The sequence below is a fragment of the Rana temporaria genome, chromosome 4 (genome assembly GCF_905171775.1).
Source record: "Rana temporaria chromosome 4, aRanTem1.1, whole genome shotgun sequence".
Classification (NCBI taxonomy): domain Eukaryota; kingdom Metazoa; phylum Chordata; class Amphibia; order Anura; family Ranidae; genus Rana; species Rana temporaria.
In genome coordinates, this window is record NC_053492.1 from 10987955 (window position 1) to 11012772 (window position 24818).

Here is a 24818-nt window from a genome sequence, read left to right on the forward strand (position 1 = left end):
ACGTAAAGAGTGCCCCCTTGTCCTCAGTGTTGACCGTAAAGTGAATAACTCAACACCAAGTTCATTGTATGGACCTCTTATATATTTGTACATGTTGATCATATCCCCCCTTATTCTCCTCTTCTCAAGAGTGAATAAATTCAGTTCCTCTAATCTTTCCTCATAGCTGAGCTCCTCCATGCCTCTTATCAGTTTGGTTGCCCTTCTCTGTTGGCATGACACAGGACTGATGGTAGCGCTCACCTTTTCTTCTCCGGACAAGCCTTTTTCCTGATGCCCCAAACAATCGGAAAGAGGCTTCATCGGAGAATATGACTTTGCCCCAGTCCTCAGCAGTCCATTCACCATATTTTCTGCAGAAGATCAATCTGTCCCTGATGTTTTTTATTGGAGAGAAGTGGCTTCTTTGCTGCCCTTCTTGACACCACGCCATCTTTCAAAAGTCTTCGCCTCACTGTGCGTGCAGATGCGCTCACACTTGCCTGCTGCCATTCTTGAGCAAGCTCTGCACTGGTGGCACTCCGATCCCGCAGCTGAATCCTCTTTAGGAGACGGTCCTGGTGCTTGCTGGACTTTCTTGGGCACCCTGAAGCCTTCTTCACAAATGCAGTGGAAATTTGTTTTATGGGATTAAGTTAATTTTCATGGCAAAGAGGAACTTTGCAATTAATTGCAATTCATCTGATCACTCTTCATAACTTTCTGGAGTATATGCAATTTTCCATCTCAAAAACTGAGGCAGCAGACTTTGTGAAAATTAGTATTTGTGTCATTCTCAAAACTTTTGGCCATGGCTGTAGATCTTTTCCAAAATCTGTACCCGACTGCCGTGGTACAACCTGCACAATGTAATTTAACCACTTAAGCAGTGCCGATCCTGACCTCCCTGGGGGGCGCTGCCGACAGTGACATGTCACATTAAAGATTAAAGTTGAGAAGCGGGGGGAGGAGGTGTTCTGCTGTTGGAAATGACATCTTACAATAAGTGAGAAGCGGGGGGTGCTGAGTTCTTATCTCTTCTCCCATGCAGCCAGCAAATTGAGAAGCGGGGTGAGGGGCCGAAAATTACTTCTCATCAGGCGGGGCCTCTAGTAATTTGGGGGGCCCTCCGCAGTTTTGTGGGCCCTAAGCGGCTTGCATAGTGAGCCTATAGGGCGGATTGGCCCTGCACTTAAAGCGGGAGTTCACCCAATTGCTTTTTTTTTTCTATTTTCCCCTTAGATTCCTGCTCGTTGTGTCTAGGGGAATCGGCTATTTGTTTTAAAATATGATCCGTACTTACCCGTTTTCGAGATGCATCTTCTCCGTCGCTTCCAGGTATGGGTCTTCGGGAGCGGGCGTTCCTTCTTGATTGACAGTCTTCCGAGAGGCTTCCGACGGTCGCATCCATCGCAGCCGAAAGAAGCCGAACGTCGGTGCGGCTCTATACTGCGCCTGCGCACCGACGTTCGGCTTCTTTCGGAAAATCGTGACGCGATGGATGCGACCGTCGGAAGACTGTCATCAAGAAGGAACGCCCAGTCCCAAAGCCCATACCCGGAAGCGGCGGAGAAGATGCATCTCGTAAACGGGTAAGTACGGATCATATTTTAAAACAAATAGCCGATTCCCCTAGACAAAACGAGCAGGAATCTAAGGGGAAAATGTGTAAGCTATGGGTGAACCTCCGCTTTAAGCCCCAGACCATTATGCAGCTAAAGGACCTGGCCCTTTTTTGAGATTCAGCACTGCGTCGCTTTAACTGACAATTGCGCGGTCGTGCGACATCACTCCCAAACAAAATTGGCGTCCTTTTTTCCCCACAAATAGAGCTTTCTTTTGGTGGTATTTGATAACCTCTGCGGTTTTTAGTTGTTGCGCTATAAACAAAAATAGAGCGACAATTTTGAAAAAAAATCAATATTTTAAACTTTTTGCTATAATAAATATCCCCAAAAAAGATAACATTTTTTTTCCCTCAGCTTAGGCTGATACGTATTCTTCTACATATTTTTGGTATAAAGATTGCGCAAAATTTGTAGCGTCTACCAAATAAGGGATAGTTTTATTGCATTTTTATAAGAAAAAAAAATTCTAGCAATGGCGGCGGTCAGCAATTTTTATCATGACTGCAACATTATGGCGGACACATAGGATACTTTTGACACTATTTTGGGACCATTGTCATTTTTACAGTGAACAGTGCTATAAAAATGCAATGGTTACTGTAAAAATGACACTGGCAGTGAAGGGGTTAACCAGGAGGGGGCGCTGTAGGGGTTAAGTGTGACCTAAGGGAGTGTTCTTACTGTGGAGGGGCGTGGCTGTGCATGTGACATCACTGATCGTCGTTCCCTATGACAGGGAACAGACGATCAGTGTCAGCCACACTAGCAAACACGGGAGAGGTTTGTTTAAATTCATCTCTCCCCATTCTTCCTCTCTGTGACCCGATCGCGGGACACCGGCAGCGATCGGGACCGCTGTTTCCACTGAGACGGTCACGGAGAAGAGGACTGGGTTGCGAGCATGCCGTCGGCGGCACGCTCGCGACCCACAGCTGGGATCTTAAAGGGGACGTACCTTTACGCCCTTGTGCCGTGCCATTTTGCCGACTTATAACGTCGTGCGGCGGTCCTCAAGCGGTTTAAGTGTTTGGAGATGTTAGTAGAATGATTATTTTCTATACTATAAAGATGTTCTTGGAACCTGTCCCTAAGAGTCTTGAAAACATTAAAGTGTCTTTGGGGGCAGAATCTGAGACCTCTGGAAGGTTAGGGGGGTTTCCTGAGGAGATAGGCACTTTTGAGAAAGATTTAAGACATTGCAAGCACCTACTTAGTCTTGCGGGGGGACAGTCCAGAGTGGATATTGATTGAAAACATGATTGGTATTGCCATCTGTGGACCCTTCTTGTCTTCTTAAAACCCGTTCTTTCTTTTTCTTCTGATGCTCGCGTCTATGTGCCCTTGTTTTTTGAAAAAGAGAGTGTACTGCTCCCATCAGGATGTCTAGGGCGCAGGGGGCGTGCTGTAGCAAAGTCTGAATCTGAAGTTGCCACAGAATCTTCGAAAAGTAAGATTTTTTTATGACTGGTGATGTTTTTGTGGACTGCCTTTGAGTTACAGGTGTTCTACACATGCCTATAAATAACATGTACTCAAGGCATTTCAAATGTTATGAACAAGCACGGCTCCTTTTGTGTGAAATACGTCAACTAATATTCTTGCAAGTTTGTCTGGTGTGACAAAGAAAATTTCATCAACATCTTTTTGGATTCAAGTGTGAAATCAAAAATCTTTTTCCTTTCTCATCCCTACACCACTCTGTGAGATCTCTGATGTATAACAAGACTTGGTTTCCGTGAATAACATTTTCCGCACTCAGTGCAGGAATATGGCTTTTCACCTGTGTGAGATCTCTGATGTTTAACAAGGTCGGATTTTTGTATAAAACATTTTCTGCATTCGGGGCAGGAATAAGGCTTTTCTCCAGTGTGAATCTTCTGATGTAAAACAAGGCCTGATCTCCATGAAAAACATTTCCCACACTCAGAGCAGGAATACGGCTTCTTGCCTGTGTGAAACTTCTGATGTAAATTAAGTGAGAATAACTGTGAAAAACATTTCCCACACTCATGGCAAGAATACGGATTCTCCATGTGCAATCTCTGATGTATAACAAGTTGTGATTTCTTAGAAAAACATTTTATGCATTCAGGACAGGAATATGGCTTCTCCCCTGTGTGAGACCTCTGATGCTTAACAAGCTCTGAATTTTGTATAAAACATTTTCCGCATTCGGGGCAGGAATACGGCTTTTCCCCAGTGTGAATCTTCTGATGTAAAACAAGGCCTGACCTCCATGAAAAACATTTCCCACACTCAGAGCAGATATACGGCTTCTCATTTGTGTGAAGTCTTTGATGCAAATTAAGTGAGTACAACCGTGAAAAACATTTCCCACATTCAGGACAAGAATACAGATTCTCATCTTTGTGCAATCTCTGATGTATAACCAGGTGCGATTTCCTTGAAAAACATTTTCCACATTCAGGGCAGGAAAACGGTTTCTCCCCCGTGTGAGATCTCTGATGTACAACAAAGTCTGATTTGTGTAAAAAACCTTTACCGCACTCAGGGCAGAAATATGGGTTCTCCCCTGTGTGCAATCTCTGATGTACAACAAGAAGTGAATTCTTTGAAAAACATTTCCCGCACTCAGGGCAAGAATACGGCTTCTCCCCGGTGTGCAATCTATGATGTTTAGCAAGCTCTGATTTCCCTGAAAAACGTTTCCTGCACTCAGGACAGGAATACGGCTTCTCCCCTGTATGAATCCTATGATGTAAAACAAAATGTGATTTCTGTGCAAAACATTTCCCACATTCAGTGCAAGAATACGGCTTCTCCCCAGTGTGACTCCTCTGATGTAAAACAAAATACGATTTCTGTGCAAAACATTTCTTACACTCAGTGCAAGAATACGGCTTCTCCCCGGTGTGAGATCTTTGATGTCTAAAAAGATTTGATTTTGTTGCAAAACATTTCCCACACTCAGAACAGCGATGAAGCTTTCCACCAGTGTGAGATCTCTGATGTACAGTAAGACTTAATTCAGAGCTAAAACGTTTCCCACATTCAGGACAGGAAAACTTCTCGTCCCCCTGAATTGCGGCACCATCCCTCACAGTACGAGGTTGCTCAGAGTCAGAGGGATTTGATGGTCTCTCCACACTGTGAAGTCCCCCATCCATAGCTGAGCTCATTGTCTTTTCTCCTGCACAATCTCTTATGATGTCCTCATCTTCCATTATACAAACTGGAGATAAAGTGATACGAGCCTTTGAGGGTTTCCTGATGGCATGTCCTGGAAAAATATGAAAACATGATCAATAGATAAAAAAAGATATATCACTTAAAACAGAAGTGTGGCCAAAGCTTTTTTGGTCCGGTTTCTCCTTTGGGTCACAAAAGCATACCTACTTTTGAACTGCTGTGACCCAGAATTAGATGACAGGGTGCAAAAGCTTGCTGTCATTTGATGTCGCAGAGCCGCTCCAGGCACTTGAACAATCCCGTTCATATTGTCATGATCCACCCAGCTGCCTAATTGACAGCTGGCTACAGATCTCGGCGCGCAGCTGAGGGCCAAAGTCATCTGCACCCGCCCCCTCCAACAAACCTCTGAGGGCTTCACAGAACAGCTGTATTTATACTGAGATTAAATTACACACAGGTGAACTCTATTTAAGAATTAGGTGACTTCTAAAGGCAATTGGTTCCACTAGATTTTAGTTAGAAGTATCAGAGAAAAGGGGGCTGAATACAAATGAACGCCACACTTTTCACATATTTATTTGTAAAAAAATATTGTCGTCCAGCAATGCAGATACAAGTCAATTGTGATGAATCAAAAACAAGATCTCCCATTGACTGCTTAACACGAATGATAGCTTTAGCTGAATATATTTAATAAGTGAGGGTATAGAGGGTGACCATTATGGACATGATCATTTTAGGTCAATGATGTCCCCTATGATATCACTGACCAAACATGGTCCACATTTGGTCAAAGATTTTACCCGAGAGGTCCTGCCTTTTTGTTTCCATTAGACTGCAGGGCCCAGGAGATGTCATTCCCAGCAAGTGGGTGACAGGTTCAGATGTGCGTTCACATTTTTTCTATGATCAGGTCAGTAAGTAACATTCATCGTGAGTGATGTGGATCTGCATCGCTAAACGACATGACTGATGATAGTTCTACATCATGGGACTTTTTTTTTTTTTTTTTAATAAAGGATTTGCTAAAAAGTGGGTCTGCATGTTTATTTACTTAAAGCGGGGGTTCATCCTATATAAAAAAAAAAAAAATTTTTTTCCCTCTAGCATTAAATTCGGCATAGTAGCGCGAGCTACAGTATGCCTGTCTGTATTTTTTTTATCCCCGTACTCACTGTTATATCGTACATAGAAGATTCCGGGGAATGGGCGTTCCTATGGAGAGGGAGGGTGATTGACAGCCGGCCCTGGCACGTCACGATTCTCCGGAAATAGCCGAAATAGGCTTGGCTCTTCGTGGCGCCTGCGCATAGCCTGTGCGCAGGCGCCGTGAAGAGCCGAGACCTACTCTGGCTGTCTTCGGGGAGCGTGACGTGCCAGAGCCGGCCGTCAATCACCCTCCCTCTTGCTAGGAACGCCCATTCCCCGCGGCAGACGGAATCGTCTATGTACGATATAACCGTGAGTACGGGGATAAAAAAAGTAAGACCGGCATAGTGTAGCTCGCGCTACTATGCCGGATTTTATGCTGAAATGTTGTTCTGCAGGGTGAACCACCGCTTTAACGTTAGGGTTACTCATTAGGGTGGCCGTTATCTGGGGCTTTGCTTAGTATTTTAAAGGGGGCTTCCATATTCCATCAAGCCCCCCCCCCCACAACCAACGACAAGGTTTGTAGGAAAAATGCCTATGTCTTTATAAAACAAGGTACACCCCTTATGTTGAGGGAATGTGGCATTGTGTGATATAGGAGGGGGTGCATGCTCACCCCCTTCCTTTTTCAGGCAAGTCAGGCTGCATACTCGGACAAGGGTCTGGTATCGATTTTTATTTTTTTGCATATGGCACCAACTTGAAATACAAACAAAAAAATGGGGGACCCTCACCCTAATTTTGGGGGGTTGCTTAACTACTTGCCGACCGCCGCACGCCAATATACGTTGGCAGAATAGTGATAAATAATGTCCTTCGCGCTACTTGAAGAAATTAGTGAATATCTCAAATATACAAAGTGAAAATGCAGCAAAAACTAACAGTGGCCCAGATTCAGCATAGCTTGCGCTATATTTGCGGGGGAGCAGGGCAACGATTTTGCCCTGCGCCCCCGCAAATATTTTGCGCTGCCCTCGATTCACGGAGCAGTAGCTCCGTGAACTGCGAGAGGGGGGGCGGCAAATTCGGCGTAAGCGCGCGAAACTTTCCCGACGTGCATTGCGGCAAATGACGTCGCAATGACGTCATTTGCTTCAAAGTGAACGTGAATGGCGTCCAGCGCCATTCACGAATCACTTACGCAAACGCAGTGAAATTCAAATTTCACGGCGCGGGAAGGCCGGCTATACTTTAGCATTGGCTGCCCCTACTATTAGAAGGGGCAACCTTGCGGTAAAGTTGCCGTACGGAAACTCCGTACCTGGCTTGCGCGGGGCCCGCGCAAGCTTGTGAATCAGTGGTAGTATGCAATTTGCATACTACACGCTGATACACAATGGGAGCGCCCCCTAGCGGCAAGCACAAGAATGCAGCCTAAAATCTGCGAGGCATAAGTGCCTTATGCCGCGCAGATTTTAGGCTGCAGTCGGTGTAACAAGGTTCCTGAATCAGGAGCACTCGTTACACCGGAGCAAGTAAGCAATTGCGCCGTGTAACTTATGGTTACACGGGCGCAATTGCTTCTTGAATCTGGGCCAGTGTTTACAATACACCTAAATAAAGATAAAATAAATAAAGGTTTTCGCACATAATCTATACACGCATAAATACTATTGAATTGAAGTGAATGAAACAATAACAGTAATGTGTAATAATCAAGTCGTGTGTAATACCAAAAAATAGTCCATATACATAAGGCAGAAAAACTGCTGAAAAAACGAAAAAAGATGTGTAAATGGAAAATAAACGTCCGTTGATCTGTAAGCCCAAAGCAATGAATAAGTGGTCTGATCCCCAGCGTGTCTGGTCTCTCAGAACTCTCACCTCATATATATACAGATACAGCAACAAGGAAATCCATAAAGAGCTTCACCTCCATACATCCAACGATATTCCCACTTTATACACTTCCACTGGTATCTTTCAGACATCCTGCAGACTTCATATATATTGCTGCGGCTTACTCCAACCATTTCCTCAAATAGTCACTCTCCTCCATCATCTCTCTGGTGACTTCTAGAATCTTCTTTGTATTTCTCTATTCTATCAGGGAGGGAGGTGGAGGCAATGTGATGGTCATATGATCGGTGGCAGAATAGCACGGGCAGGCAAATTAGCGTACCTGTACGTCCCTTTGAATTTGCCGCCCAGCGTGCTTTGTGAGTGCGCCCGCGGGTCCCGGGAACATCACGATTGCGGTCGGAAAATGCAGAACAGGGGGATGCCTTTGTAAACAAGGCATTTCAGTGTTATGCCTAGTGACATGTCAGGGATGGACTGTTCCATGTGATCGGGAACAGTGATCACTGATGTGTCACTGGTAGCTCCTCCCCCTAACAGTTATGCCGTGTACACACGATCGGTTTTACCGTTGAAAAAAGTCAGATGGGCTTTTTTCATCGGACAAACCAATCGTGTGTGGGCCCCATCGGTCTGGAAAAAAAACGATAGTAAAAAAACAATCGTCTGTGTGGAATTCCATGCCGCGTACAGACGGTCGTTTTTTGTGATAGAAAAAAACGACGTTTTTCAAACTTCATTTTCAAAAACGATGGAGCATACACACCATCGTTTTTTCCAAAAGCTCTAGCAAAGCGCGGTTACGTTCAGCACGTACGACGGCACTCTGTTCCATTCAAACTTGCGTCCTAACTTGCTTCTGAGCATGCGCGGGTTTAAAAACGTCGTTTTAGCCTACACACGGTCATTTTTTATGACACAAAAAACGACGTTTTGAAAAACGACACAAAAAATTGAAGCATGCTTCAATTTTTTTTTGACGTTTTTCAGAAGACATAAAACAACGTTTTCCCCACACACGGTCATTTAAAATGACGTTTTTAAAAATGTTTTTTTACATCACATAAAGCGACCGTGTGTACGGGGCATTAGAATTACTCCCTAGGACACACTTGACCCCTTTACTGCCAGTGTAATTTTTACAGTAATCAGTGCATTTTTATAGCACTGATCACTGTATAAATGACAATGGTCCCAAAAATGTGTCAAAAAAGTGTCCGATGTGTCCGCCATAAAGTCGCAGTTATGATAAAAATTGCTGATCGCCGCCATTACAAGTAAAAAAAAAAAGATAAAAATGCCATAAATCTATCCTCTATTTTGTAGACGCTATAACTTTTGCGCAAACCTATCAATATACGCTTATTGCGTTTTTATTTTACCAAAAATATGTAGTAGAATGCGTATCGGCCTAAAATTAGAAAAAAATTGCTTTAAAAAATAAATAAAAATTGGGATATTTATTATAGCAAAAAGCACAAAATAGTGCTTTTTTTTTTTCAAAATTGTCACTCTATTTTTTATTATAGCACAAAAAATAAAAACCGCAGGAGGTAATCAAATACCACCATATGAAAGCTCTATTTGTGGGAATAAAAAAGGATGCCAATTTTGTTTGGGAGCCACGTCGCACGACCGCGCAATTGTCAGTTAAAGCAACGAATCGCAAAAAGTGGCCCGGTCATTTGGCAGCCAAATGGTCCGGGGCTTAAGTGGTTAAAATCCATATCAGACCCAAGGGCCAAGGAATAATGACTTACTGGTTATTAAAACACCAGAAAACATGCCACATTTAGACCAAACCTTCAGCCCATCGCTACTCCTTACTTTCCGTCCCAGCAAGACTGTTAACAGAGTTTTATGTTCATATTTAGCTTTAAGTCTCCTAATAAGAAGAGGGGCCAGCCTCTGTATTATCACATCTGTGCTACTGTGCCAGACTCCCAGAATCTACATAAATCATGAGGGGGAGAAATGATGTGCAGGACGGATATCAGTGACTATTATCAACCTATTATTGGCTGATATCACTCATCTCCCACCCTACTCTGGACCAATCAGTGTGCAGTAACAGAGCAGAGGAAACAAGAATATATGATGGCTCACCTGTGCTGATATCTGTAGGAGTGTCCTCCTCCACTTTGAATGTCCTCATCATTCCAGCCTCCTCCATATATTGCTGATCATCCCTCACATACGTCTCTTCTACTTCACCCTCAACTTTTTTTATTAGATCTTCACCCTAAACCAACAGAATGGCAGAAAATAACATCTGTAACATAGAAGTATTTATGATGTGAGATCACATAGAAAATATCATCTTGTAGAGTCCACACATCATCTCCACATGTCAGAGTGTTCAATCACTTTATGTTCCCGACCCTCAACTCCACCCACCTGATGATGGTGGGGGATGGTGTGACCTTCCTGTGTGGAATCCCAGGAATACAGAGGAGGGGGGCATTTCTGTGATGCGTTTCTCTTATTAGGCCGCTCCATCATAATGTCCTTGTAGGGATCCTTGTGTCCTTCAGAACGTTCCTCCATCACACCAGCCTCCTCTTTAACAACAATATTATCCCCGAGGTTTCCACTCTGAATGTATAATAAATATTCATTGTAACAAACATGCTGTGTATAAATCATAACTATCAATAATTGTCACTCTTCTACCTGATGATGGTGGGGGATGGTGTGACCTTCCTGTGTGGAATCCCGGGAATACAGAGGACGGGGACATCTCTCTGGTGGGTTCCCATTACTGGATCCATCTGTAGGAAACACACACTGACTGAATACATTGTTTCTATGTGTTTATCAGATGACGGGGGATCTAGGTGGAGCCTCCGTACTGCTCTCTCCTTTACAATAAAGTCTCCTCTTACCCGGTGATGTGAGGGGCGGCTGATTGTCCATCATGACGTCCTTGTAGAGATCCTTGTGTCCTTCTAAATATTCCCACTCCTCCATGGAGAAATAGACAGTGACATCCTGACACCTTATAGGAACCTGACACACACAATGATACAGTCACCATCCAGATACATCCCTTGTCTGTTACTGGATAATGTCCCAGAATTCCCAGAATCCTCCTCACCTCTCCTGTCAGCAGCTCCATCATCTTCTTGGTGACTTCTAGAATCTTCTCCATGTTGTGTCTCTCAGGTGTCAGGGAGGGAGGTGGAAGCACTGTGATGGTCATATGATCTCCAGACTTCATAAGAGGAAAACTCTGTATGCAAGAAAAAGAGTAATATGTTAATTACCACCCAGCTGAAGCGCTGGCAGCCGGACAGAGAGTCAATGACCTCTGCCCCACACCTACTGGTGTCAACTACTCCTGGCAGCCAAGATTGGAGGTGATGCGGACAGACTATTTGAGTTCACTTTGTCCGACTAACGCATGTCCAGACCAGGTTGAGGTCTGGGACCTTATTAGTCGACTTTTGATGGGGGAGAAATGTAACAGACTCGGACCCTCTTATGTCTAAAATCATCCTATGTCCACTAGGGGCATAGGATGACTGAGAAATTATATCTTGGACTACCTGAGATGGGATTATTATGTAATTATTATCCACAATATATTCCAGGATACCTGTAAAGAACTATTTACTGGCTGTTGATTCTGAACTCAACGGGTTAATTGTAAGAGTGACTCCTTCATACTGTTAGATGCTAATGTCCTTCGCCTCCAGCCATCTCTCTGTTCTCTGTGCTAATTGACCCTCCTATTGTGTAAAGATGTCCTGTGTTTACACTTATGATAATGTGTATTGTATAGCAGGTGAGAGGAGACGGGACGTCTACCTTGAAAGGTCATATCTCGGAGTCACCTCGTCTGGGTAAATGGTTAGTTAATTAGCTCATGTTAATTTATGTTCTGGTTACCTCCTCTTTAAACTGTATATAAGGTGGCATTCTTGGTCCTATTAAACACTCCATGTTCAGCAGACAAACAAGTCTCGTCTCGTTGTGTGTTGAGGGCAGCTGGAATATCTGATATCTATATCCAGACTGATAGGAAGCGGTATATGACGGAAGCACTCAAGCGGAGTGTGGGACGTTCCGTTACAGTCACATTCCCAGAAGAGTGATGTGACCTCCCAGAATCCTCCTCGCCTCTCCGGTCAGGTCTGTGTTTTATTAATAGAGATAAGAGTGATGTCATGTGACCTCCCAGAATCCTCCTCACCTCTCCGGTCAGCAGGTAGATGATCTCCAGGGTGAGGTTTAGTATCCTCTCAGTCATGTGACTCCGATCCTCCTCCATCCTCATTGATGTGATCTTTATAGGTTTATCTGTAGATGAAGATTTTTTTTTTTTACTGTATTGGTTGTAAAATATTAGAATGGGGAGGAAGGGGTTAATTGGTGTGTTGCCCCTTATTGGGAATTGGCACATGTGCTTCCCTCTAGTGCAGGTATATGCAATTAGCGGACCTCCAGCTGTTACAAAACTACAAGTCCCATCATGCCTCTGCCTCTGGGTGTCATGCTTGTGGCTGTCAGAGTCTTGCAATGCCTCATGGGACTTGTAGTTCTGCAACAGCTGGAGGTCCGCTAATTGCATATCCCTGCTCTAGTGTCTTTGTTTGAAAATAGCTGTTGCTTGGTAAATACTCGACAGCCCAGTGGTGTAGTGGTTAGCACTGTCTCCTAGCAGCAAAAGGGTCACTGCACCCTGTGCATAATGTACTCCTGAACCTACAGTCATATGCTTAATCCCTTGACCTTCAGAGGATTAGCCCCCCCCTTCATGACCAGGCTATTTTTTGCGATATGGCACTGTGTTATTTTACCTGACAATTGCGTGGTCGTGCGATGCTGTACCCAAATAACATTTATGTGCTTTTTTACCCCCACAAATCGAGCTTTCTTTTGGTGGTATTTGATCACCTCTGCGGTTTTTACTTTTTGCGCTATAAACAAAAAAATACTGACAATATAAAAAAAAAAAAAAAAGTTTTGACATTCTTCTATAAAACACATCCAATAAAAAAATGTAATTTCTTAATCAATTTATATCAATATGTATTCTGCTACATAGCTTTGGTAAAAAAAATCCCAATAAGTGTATAGCATCTACAAACTATGGGATATTTTTGATTTCTTTTTGTTTATGGTGGCGATCAGCGATTTATAGCAGGACTGCGATATTATGGCGGACAAATTGGACACTAACTGACATTTTTGACACTTTTTGGGGACCATCAACACTAATTCAGTGATCAGTGTTAAAAATACGCACTGTCACTGTACTAATGACACTGGCTGGGAAGGGGTTAAACATCAAAGGCGATCAAAGGGTTAACTATGTGCCTAACCAGTGTTTGTGCACTGTGTGGGAGGGGCTTTTACTAGGGGAAGGTATGGATTGGTGCCCAGGAACACAGGATTAGAGTTGAGCTCCGGCATGTTCACACAGTCCACGTGCAGAGCCCGCCAGGAAGTCTGCACGGCTCTGCGCTAATCACAGGCAGGGAGACATTTCCTGATCTCTGCAGCCGAGCATCATGACAATGTCTCCTTGCCTGTAATTAGCGCAGCGCGCTGCAGACTTCCTGGCGGGCTCTGCACGTGGACTCTGCGAACATGCCGGAACTCATCCCTACACAGGATCAATGCCTTCTGTAGGGTCAGAACGGTGATCTGCCATGTTTACATAGGCAGATGGCCATTCTGGCTCTCTGCCTAATAATCAGCGGGTTCCGGCGGACATTCAAGTCTGCGTTACCTGCAGACCAGCTCCCGCTGTGTCTAATCACAATGAAAGGGGGTCGCGGGCAGCATGCATGCACGACCCAGACCCAGAAGTGTCGGATCATGTACTTAGTATACATACATACCTCCTTTTCAACATTGAACTGCGGGAAAGTAAAGTTGTTGACCTCTGACCTTCTCTTCCTCCTCCTTACCTCTTCAATAAGGTTATACAGGAAAATATCCTCTCTTGCGGGGAAACAGTTGTTATTGCGGGAAAATCCCGCACAATCCGTGCCAGTTGGGAGGTATGAGTATGTGATCTGGCGCAATAGTGCCACCTTGCCACAGTATATCTACGTTTTACTGGCGGCAAGTGGTTAATGCACTCTTGAACCCTGCAACTCAATTTTTTTTCTAATAATGTGTGTATTATCATCTGCTGGAGATAAAAGACGTCACAGTGACTATGGAGGAAGAGGACGGACATGACGGGGTTACTGGGTGTAAATAGAAAATAAGATCTTATTACCTCCTCAGCTGCCACCTCCAAGCAAGTCCCCTCTCTACTTCCTTCTGACTCACCTCTCGCCCAGAACTTCCTATTTACACCTGACATCACTTCCTGTCTCCATAGAGACTGTCTCAGTATTAGTGAGATCACCACCTTGTGGAGCTCAGATGAACTGCAGTCCTGAGAATTGTCTCATACTGTGAAATAGGCCTTGTCATTGTTTCCAAGGGGCAGATTGACGTAAAGCCGCGTAAATTTGTGCGGGCATAACTACTGTGACCCGACGTGATTGACGTTCTTTCAGGATGGCGCATGCGCCGTCCGAGGAATTTCCCAGTGTGCATTGCTCCAAAGTACGCCGCAAGGACGTCATTGGTTTCAAAGTGAACGTAAATGACGTCCAGCCCCATTCACGGACGACTTGCGCAAACGACGTAACATTTTCAAATTTCGACGCGGGAACGATGGCCATACTTAACATTGGCTGTGCCTCATATAGCAGGGGCAACTTTACGCTGGGAAAAGCCTAACGTAAACATAACTTTACTGCGTCGGCCGCGCGTACGTTCGGGAATTCGTGTATCTAGCTAATTTGCATACCCCACGCGGAATTCGACGGAAGCGCCACCTAGCGGTCAAAAAAATAAATGCAGTTAAGATCCGACGGCGTATGAGACTTACGCCTGTCGGATCTAATGGATATCTATGCGTAACTGATTCTAAGAATCAGGCGCATAGATACGACGGAGCAACTCAGAGATACGACGGCGTATCTGGAGATACGCCGTCGTATCTCGGTTGTGAATCTGGGCCCTCGTGTCTTAGATTTTGCAGGACATTCCCTGGATTTCGGCTACTGTCCCATTGTGTCCTCACCCTGCATTTTTCAGGACTCTGTACAGATTAGCAGTGAGGGGATGACTGTTGGAACACTCTCTGGGTTCAGTGTTGTCTCTAGCTTTCATATTTAGGGGGTCACATGAGGGGACAGTGACAAAAGTAGGAAGGCTAACTATAAAATGCAATTATATATATCCTGGTGCCCTTTACTTCTGTTGTGGGGCCCTTTATTACGATCCTGCATCAAGACCCTTTCACATGTTTTGTACTGTGAGGCCCTTCCTACTGTATTGGGGGCTCCAAGGTGGCAGAAAACAAGGTATGTCACCAGTACACCAGGAAAATATAAGGGTCCAAAAAAGCAGTGGGAGAACTACCAGGGTTGCAAAGGTTGCACTTGCGACCGGGCCCTGGTGTTCTGCCACTGTGGGGTTCCCCAGCCTCCTCTTGCTGTCCTGCCCCTGCTATTGACAGCGCTGGTCTGGCATCTGTCTCCTTGGCAGCGGTGGCAGTCTATTAACCACTTCCCGACCGCCGCATGTATATGTACATCCACAGAATGGCACGTACAGGCAAATGGGCGTACAGGTACGTCCTTGCCTTTCCGCGGGTTGGGGGTCCGATCGGGACCCCCCCCCCCCCGCTACATGCGGCAGTCGGATTCCCGCGGGGAGAGATCCGGGACGACGGCCCGGCTATTCGTTTATAGCCGCTCCGTCGCGATCGCTCCCCGGAGCTGAAGAACGGGGAGAGCCGTATGTAAACACGGCTTCCCCGTGCTTCACTGTGGCGGCTGCATCGATCGAGTGATCCCTTTTATAGGGAGACTCGATCGATGACGTCAGTCCTACAGCCACACCCCCCTACAGTTGTAAACACAAACTAGGTGAACCCTAACTCCTACAGCGCCCCCTGTGGTTAACTCCCAAACTGCAACTGTCATTTTCACAATAAACAATGCAATTTAAATGCATTTTTTGCTGTGAAAATGCCAATGGTCCCAAAAATGTGTCAAAATTGTCCGAAGGGTCCGCCATAATGTCGCAGTCACGAAAAAAATCGCTGATCGCCGCCATTAGTAGTAATAAAATAAATAAATAATAATAAAACTATCCCTTATTTTGTAAACGCTATAAATTTTGCGCAAACCAATCAATAAACGCTTATTGCGATTTTTTTTACCAAAAATAGGTAGAAGAATACGTATCGGCCTAAACTGAGGGAAATTTTTTTTTTTATATATATGTTTTTGGGGGATATTTAAATAGGCCTCGTACACACGGCCGAGGAACTCGACGTGCCAAACACATCGAGTTCCTCGGCCAGTTCAGTCCTGGAGCCGCCGAGGAGCTCGGCGGGCCGAGTTCTCCCATAGAACAACGAGGAAATAGAGAACATGTTCTCTATTTCCTCGCCGAGGTCCTCGTCGGCTTCCTCGGCCGAAAGTGTACACACGGCCGGGTTTCTCGGCAGAATTCAGCCAGAAACTCGGTCGGAAGCTGAATTCTGCCGAGGAAACTGGTCGTGTGTACGGGGCCTTACAGCAAAAAGTAAAAAATATTGCATTTTTTTCAAAATTGTCGCTCTATTTTTGTTTATAGTGCAAAAAATAAAAACCGCAGAGGTGATAAAATACCACCAAAAGAAAGCTCTATTTGTGGAAAAAAGGACTCCAATTTTGTTTGGGAGCCACGTCGCACGACCGCGCAATTGTCTGTTAAAGCGACACAGTGCCGAATTGTAAAAACGCCGTTGGGCATTTAGCAGCATATTGGTCCCGGGGGCTTAAGTGGTTAAGACCTAGTGCTGTGGTGGAAGAATTCCCTTGGGCTTTGTACGCAAATCCACACCGCACCAAAATGTGCACTTCCAGCGTCTCAATGCACACAAAGCACAAAAACAATTCCTTTGTGCTTAAAAGCACGTTTGTATCAAGCTCTTTGGTACAAGGAATGTGAAGTACTTCATGGCACCAGGTAGAATCAGAAACGATGCTGCTTCAAACTGGAATCTCAAGCTTCTGGGCAGAGCACAGAAACTCAGGTTCTTTAATTCATTGGAAACAAAAGAATAACAAAAGCAGGAAGTGATGGCCCCAACAGCCAATCATTTCCCTTAATACAAAATCACATGACAGGAAATGACAAATAGTAAAAGGGGAGGGCACTTAAAGAAAGGCAGGGGGAAAGAAGTGCACACACCCCATCTTAGTCAGCATGGGGTGTGCACTACCCCTGTAGGAGCTGCTGGTTTAGATTTTGGGTTTTGCACGTTACCTCTAAGTTCGTTGTCTAGGGAAGGAAGTCTGTAGAAATTGCAATGTCCACACAAGATGTAAAACCTTCAACTGTAGGTTTTATTTTTGCTGCATAAAACTTGTGAAGGAAGTAGAGAGTATAGAGAGAAGGGGAAGGTTCAGGTACGCGGTACAGAATGCACAAAAAGTATTTAAAGTTCCATTATTATTCACCACTCACTCCTGAGTGGGTATTGCTCACCCGGATAGACCCCTCTCACATGGCCTAGCAGCCTGAATGATGCACGGACAGTATAGAAACAGTCTCTGCCACAGCCTCTCTGAGAACACAGGATGGATAGTCAGACTGAATCCTGTAATCGTTCCTTCCGGTTAACTGAAGTCTTCCCTAGCTTTAGTTGGTGCACATTAACAATTTGTAATCCATTAGGTATGAAGAAAATGGAAAAACTAACATTCAAAGTAAATATAGCGTGCTGGCGACACAGGCGCCAATTCCTTCAATGCACAGTCACTGCTGGATGCAATGTATCCCTGCACATGGCGTGTTAACCTCCAAACAATAGTGAGTCTATCAGATCCACCTTCCTGCGATACAGTTATTATATCATTGGGGAGGTGCCCTTCTCACCCAATGAGGCCTCGCCTCTCTGGTACGCTCAGTCTGTAGTGTCCCGGTTCTCGGCCTCTCCGCACCTGGCAGTCTCTGGTCCACGCAGCCGTCACAAAGTGCTGGTGGACAGGCGACTCTGGTTGCCGTGGAACGTAGGCCAAACACTGCGTCAAGGATCCCCCTCAGGATAGGTGATCCGTGCTGGCAACTGTAGGCCCAGGCTTCTTAGGCCTAAACGCCCACGTAGCAGGCCTGAGCACAGGCTTCCTGCTTGCTTGAAGTTGCCATCCCAAGAGACCGGATGCAAGCCTTCCCTTCCTTTAAGTGGCTTCTCCCAGAAGACTTTGCGTGATGCAATGCACTTTGGTAGCACAGTGGCACTGTGGGCATTGTAGTCTGTTAAACACCCAAGGCAATGGAGTCTTTGGGCTAGATTCACATAGATCAGCGGATCTATAGATCTGCGTGATCTATGTGATTTAAGATCTGCTGCCGCAAGTTTGAGAGGCAAGTGGGTAATTCACAAAACACTTACCTCCAAACTTGCGGCGGCGGATCGTAAATCCCCCGGCGGAATTTAAATTCCGCAGCTAGGGGGAGTGTACTATTTAAATCAGGCGCGTCCCCGCGCCGATTTAAATGCGCATGCGCTGTCCGTGATTTTTCCCGGCGTGCATTGCTCCCACTGACGTCGCTAGGACGTCAGTGGTTTTGGCGTGAGCGTAACTTGGGACGAGCGGGTTTGAGAATCTGCGTACGCAAACGACGTAAAAAAAAAAAAAAATCGACGCAGGAACGACGGCTATACTTAACATTGGCTGCGCCTCATAGAAGCAGGGGTAAGTATACGCCGGGAAAACCGCTACGTAAACGTCGTAACAAACTGCGTCGGGCCCGCGTACGTTCGTGAATTGGGCGTATCTCGCTGATTTACATATTTCTCAGCGTAAATCAGCGAGAACGCCCCCCGCGACCATTTTTAAATTGCAGTTAAGATCCGACGGTGTAACACAGTTACACCTGTCGGATCTTAGGCATATCTATGCGTAACTGATTCTATGAATCAGGCGCATAGATACGACGGGCCTAAGTCAGAGATACGACGGCGTATCAGGAGATACACCGTCGTATCTCTCTGTGAATCTAGCCCTTTATCTCCCTGTACTTGAAGGTCCATAATGCATTGTTCTAATACAATTAAACCGAACAAGTCGCAGCAGTACAACAGTTGAACACCGGAGGGAGCTGAGTTCCTTCTCAATCACAAACTGTAGTCTTTTGGCTACATTGCAAAGTGACACCTTGCTACATATATATATATTTATATACACTGCTCAAAAAAATGAAAGGAACACTTTGAAAACATATCAGATCTCAACGGGCAAAAATCTCATGCTGGATATCTATACTGATATAGACTGGGTAATGTGTTAGGAATGAAAGGATGGAACATTTTTTGACCCCGAAAATCAAAGTGAAAAAATTATGCAGCAAGCTAGTCCATTTTGCGAAAATTTCATTGCAACAACTCAAAATGGTCCTCAGTAGTTTATATGGCCCCCAAGTGCTTGTATGCATGCCTGACAACATCAGGGCATGCTCCTAATGAGAAGACGGATGGTGTCCTGGGGGTTTTCCTCCCAGATCTGGACCAGAGCATCACTGAGCTCCTGAACAGACTGAGGTGCAACCTGGCAGCACCGGATGGACCGAAACATAATGTCCCAGAGGTGTTCTTTTGGATTTAGGTCAGGAGAGCGTGGGGGCCATTCAATGGTATCAATTTCTTCATCCTCCAGGAACTGGCTGCATGCTCTTGCCACATGAGGCCGGGCATTGCCGTGCACCAGGAGGAACCCAGGACCCACTTCCCCTAGTGTAGGGTCTGACAGGGTGCCATTGTGTAGCCTGTAGAGGTCTGTGCGTCCCTCCATGGATATGACTCCCCAGATCATCACTGACCCACCACCAAACCAGTCATGCTGAACCATGTTACAGGCAGAATAATGTTCTCTGTGGCTTCTCCAGACCCATTCACGTCTGTCACATATGCTCAGGATGAACCTGCTCTCATCTGTGAAAAACATGGGGCACCAGTGGCGGACCTGCCAATTCTGGTGTTCAATGGAAAACGGCAATCGAGCTCCACAGTGTCCGGCAGTGTGCACAGAACACACTAGAGGACGTCGGGCCCTCAGGCCACCCCCATGAAGTCTGTTTCTGATTGTTTGGTCAGAGACAATCACACCAGTGGCCTGCTGGAGGTCATTTTGTAGGGCTCTGGCAGTGCTCATCCTGTTTCTCCTTGCACAAGGGAGCAGATACCGGTCCTGCTGATGGGTTAAGGACCTTCTACGGCTCTATCCAGTTCTCCTAGAGTAACTGCCTGTCTCCTAGAATCCCCTCCATGCTCTTGAGACTGTGCTGGGAGACACGGAAAACCTTCTGGCAATGACACGTATTGATGTGCCATCCTGGAGAAGTTGGACTGCCTGTGCAACCTCTACAGGGTCCAGGTATGGCTTTGTGCTACCAGTAATGACACTGACCCTAGCCAAATGCAAAACTAGTGAAAAACAGTCAGAAAAGATGAATAGGGAAAAAAAATGTCAGACACCTCCCCCTGAAAAAAAACATTCCTGTTTTGGAGGTCGTCTCATTGTTGCCCATCTAGTGCACCTGTTGTTAATTTCAATGAACAGCAAAGCAGCTGAAACTGATTAACAACCCCCTCTGTATACACCCCTCCCCCTGTGCTACTTAACTGACCAGATCAATATCCCAGGAGTTCTGATTCAAAAGTGTTCCTTTAATTTTTTTGAGCAGTGTATATGCAACCGTATGTTTAGCTGCCATGTAGACTCAATGGGCCGGATTCAGAAAGAGATACGACGGCGTATCTCCTGATACACCGTTGTATCTCCCGATATGCCGTCGTATCTCTGAGTTCCGACGGTCGTATCTATGCGCCTGATTCATAGAATCAGGTTACGCATAGATATCCCTAAGATCCGACAGGTGTAAGTGACTTACACCGTCGGATCTTAGGCTGCAATCTCACGCTGGCCGCTAGGTGGCGCTTCCGTTTGTTTATGCGAGGAATATGCATCGTTTGCGTTCGGCTTTTTCTAGCGTATAGTTACCCCTGCTATATGTGGGGTAGCTAATGTTAAATATGGCCGTCGTTCCTGCGCCAAGTTTTAAAATTTTACGTTGTTTGCGTAAGTCGTTCGCGAATACGGATGGACGTAATTTACGTTCACGTCGAAAGCAATGACGTCCTTGCAACGTCATTTAGAGCAATGCACACTGGGAGATTTTACGGGCGGCGCATGCGCCGTTCAGGTAAAACGTGAAAAACGCAGGGTCAAGGGAAATGTAAATAAAACACGCCCCCTACATCCTCATTTGAATTACGCGGCCTTACGCCGCAACACATACGCTACGCCACTCTAACTAAGGGTGCAAGTTCTTTCTGAATAAAGAACTCGTGCCCAAAGTTAGAGGGGCGTAACGTATCTGAGATACGTTACGCCGGGCGGACAGATACGCCTATGTATCTGAATCCAGCCCACTGCCTGTAAGGTGTGGGCTTTGATCAATAAAACCACTATAATATTTAACTTTAGATTTGACTAGAAGCCTCACCTGGATTGCATCCCGATTAGCATGTCAGAGAAGGCTCTACTGCTGCTAAGCAACCTGCAGGGAGCTCAACTGTCTACAACCATTAGAAATGGGCCTGGGTATGTTTGAAATCCCACATGCCCGATCCTGCCAGGAAGCCGACACTGCACACGGCTAATCACAGGCAGAGAGAAATCTCCTGATCTGTGCAGCTGTGAACCGGAAATGTCTCCCTGCCTGTGATTAGCGGTGTGCAGTGTCGGCTTCCTGGCGGGATCAGGCATGTGGGATTTCAAACACGCCTGAGACCATCTGTAACAACCAATTGTGTTGGCCCTCCTGTGCATGAGCCCATTAGCCCCATAATGCTCCTGGGTAAATTCTGTTTACCCTTTGACGTCAAAATACCGGCATTGTTTAATCACCCCAGTGCTAAGCCTTGAGATGGCCCAGTTGTTGTACCTACTAGAGCAGTGTTGGCAAACCTTGGCACCCCAGATGTTTTGGAGCTACATTTCCCATGATGCTCAACTATACTGCATGAGCATCATATACTAGAGAATCTGATCCGCTGATAATGGCTGTTTGAAAGGTACTTAACCCCTTCTCTTGCTACTTTTAGTGCCTCAGTGTTTTGTCTGTGTGCCACGTATGTGGGGGTTTACCCTTTGTAGCAGGGTGGTACCCTGCCAGGGTCCAGGTCTAGGGAACAGCCAGTACACTAATTGGTCAGCTGTGTTCTGGGCTTTAAGTAATGACCAGACCAAGGCTCCCAGTTGGAGATGACTCCACCCTGCAGACAGGAGGCCTGGGCATGGGAGTCAGGAGGGCTTCACCTAGGAGAGAGAGGTGGGAGCCAGTGTAGCACGAGGCTACTTGCTGTACACACGGAGGTGCTGAGCATCCAGTCTGTGGGTGACAGACCAAGGCCCCGAAATCAGCAATGACCCGTGGTGTCCTAGCAATAGATAATGTCATTAGTTGCTCAGATGCAGGTGGCGATCCTTCACAGCATCCACTGGTTTCTGGGGCACAATTGATGTATAATACCCATGGTATGGATGAGGGAAATTTCTTTTGTTTACAGAGAAACTAGCCAGAAAAAGTCATTTAGCAGCCAGCAATTTAAATGTGTGTGTGTATATATATATATATACTGTATATACACAAACACACACACTATATTAGCAAAAGTATTGTGGCGCCTGCCATTACACGCACATGCACTTTAATGGCATCCCAGTCTTAGTCCGTAGAGTTCAATATTGAGTTGGCCCACTCTGTGCCGCTATAACAGCTTCAACTCTTCTGGAAAGGCTGTCCACAAGGTTAAGGAGTGTGTCTATGGCAATGTTTGACCATTCTTCATGAAGTACATTTGTGATATCAGGCACTGATGTTGGACGAGATGGCCTGTCTAGCATTCTCTGCTCTAATTCATCCCAAAATGTTCTATCAGGTTGAGATCAGGATTCTGTGCAGGCTAGTCAAGTTTCTCCACCACAAACTTGCTCATTCATGTCTTTATGGACCTTGTTTCCTCTGACCTATAACCTGTACATGATTAATATTACACCTTTCCATCCACTCCAGAAGGGAAGCTCTGCGAATTAATCAAATCCTCGCTCTCAGCGTTCATCACATCGCCATCCATCATTCAAGAATGATCTGCTCTCTCCCTGGGATCAGATGCTGAACTGAGCTCTTTTTCATGATTTGACCAGAAGAAGCAGACAAAATCCCCGTTCTCCTCCATGGGCCATAATCGGTGGGTAGATGGAAAGCCCCTGGCCTGGTTGGGTCTGTCACACTGTCCATTCCCCTAATACTGTATGTCAAGGTCTTTCTGTAATGATGCTACATCCTGTGGCAAAGTTATTTTCCTGTAATTTGGTGTTTTCAGCAAACACTGGAATTGAGCTCTTGATTAAAACTTCTGAGGGCCGGATTCAGAAAGGACTTACGACGTCGTAAGTCCAAATGTGCGCCGTCGTATCTTTCTGCGTATTCTGGAAATCAGATACGCCTGAATTTGGCCAAGATACTACCGACGTAAGTCTCCTACGCCGTCATCTTGGGTGCATATTTACGCTGGCCGCAAGGGGCTCTTCCGTAAATTTACGCGTTGAATATGCAAATGAGCTAGATACGCCGATTTACGAACGTACTTGCGCCCGTCGCATTAAGCTACGCCGTTTACGTAAGGCGTACGTCCGGCGTAAAGTTACCCCTGCTACATGAGGCGCAGGTAATGCAAAGGTATGGACGTCGGAACAAGCGTTGAATTTTACGTCGTTTACGTAAGTCGTACGCGAATGGGGCTAGGCGTAGGTTACTTTCACGTCACAGGCATTAAGCCGGCGTATGTTAGGGAGTAAATTCGACGTGATACTGAGCATGGGCGCGCATGCGCCGTTTGTTCAGCGCTTCATTTACATGGGGTCACGATTAATTTTAATACAACAAGCCCACTACCTGCCTACTTTGAATTAGGCGGGCTTACGCCGGCCCATTTACGTTACGCCGGCGTAAATATGGGAGCAAGTGCTTTGTGAATACAGTACGAGCCTCACTATGTTACGTCGGCGTAGCGCATATCAGATGCACTACGCCACTCGACTACGACAATCTCTCTGAATCTGGCCCTATATCTTTAACCACTTGCCACCAAGGCCGATTCCCATACATGCAAAAATATGTATTTTTTTTGCTAGAAATAACCCCCAAACCTTATAAAAAATATTTAAGCATAGGCCGTAGAGAATAAAGTAGTGGGTGCTGCAATTTTTTATGTCACACAGTATTTTGCGCAGCAGTTTTTCAAATTCAATTTGTTTTGGAAAAAACATTTTTTAATGAACTTTAGTGCATACAAACCAAATACCAATTTGTGGTCAAATATAAAAAGGTGATGTTATGAGTAAATAGATACCAAACACGTCACACTTTAAAATTGCATCAGTACCTAAAAATCTCTATATGCAATGCTTTAAAAGCCTTTACAGGATAGGAATTTAGAGTTACACAGGAGGTCTGGTGCTAGAATTATCGCTCTCACTCTGATGTTTGTGGCAATACCTCACATGTGTGGTTCGATTACCATTTATATATGCGTGCATATGTATGCATTTACATGTGAGCATTGGGTGATGGAGACAGTTAAAAAAAAAAAGTATTATTAATTTTATGAACAATATGGATAGCAATAAGCATGATAGGTTTTCTTTATGGAGAGATCTTAGGTCTTACGTATGCGTTCATTTCTGAGTGCAAGCACGGAGTGATGGGGCATTAAATTTTTTTTTTTTTACACTGTCCCTTTAAAAAAAAATCTGATCACTTTTGTTGCTGTCACAAGGAATGTAAACATCCCTTGTGACAGTAATAGGCAGTGACAGGTACTCTTTATGGAGGGATCTGGGGTATATAAGACCCCAAAACTTATTTGCACTTAAAAGTATTCAAAAAGCCAAGCTTGGCTGTTTTGGATACTGACTGTTAAAAAAACGTTGTCACCTTTCGCGTACACACGATCATTTTTCAGCATGAAAA

General features: G+C 45.2%; 1 protein-coding gene and 1 long non-coding RNA gene across 2 annotated transcripts; both read right to left on the reverse strand.

The window, feature by feature from the left end:
- Positions 1–2610: 2610 nt before the first annotated feature.
- Positions 2611–9949, reverse strand: LOC120935883 (zinc finger protein 271-like). The gene is made up of 2 exons (XM_040347918.1): positions 9819–9949; positions 2611–4848 (listed from the first exon to the last, which is right to left on the reverse strand). The coding sequence occupies exons 1-2, from the start codon at positions 9883–9885 to the stop codon at positions 3296–3298; spliced, it is 1620 nt and encodes a 539-aa protein (XP_040203852.1). The 5' UTR covers positions 9886–9949; the 3' UTR covers positions 2611–3295.
- A 908-nt stretch (positions 9950–10857) lies between these two features.
- On the reverse strand, positions 10858–13993 carry LOC120935891. Its single transcript, XR_005748558.1, has 3 exons — positions 13948–13993; positions 11908–12014; positions 10858–10944 (listed from the first exon to the last, which is right to left on the reverse strand). It is a non-coding gene; the product is annotated as an uncharacterized LOC120935891 (long non-coding RNA).
- Positions 13994–24818: the final 10825 nt, after the last annotated feature.

Excerpts from the sequence above, each read along its gene's own strand:
- LOC120935883 (XM_040347918.1), bottom strand. The coding sequence starts at position 9,885 with ATGGAGGAGGCTGGAATGATGAGGACATTCAAAGTGGAGGAGGACACT. Across the intron at positions 4,849-9,818 it reads TCCTACAGATATCAGCACAG|GACATGCCATCAGGAAACCC; the intron begins GTGAGCCATCAT and ends ATATTTTTCCAG.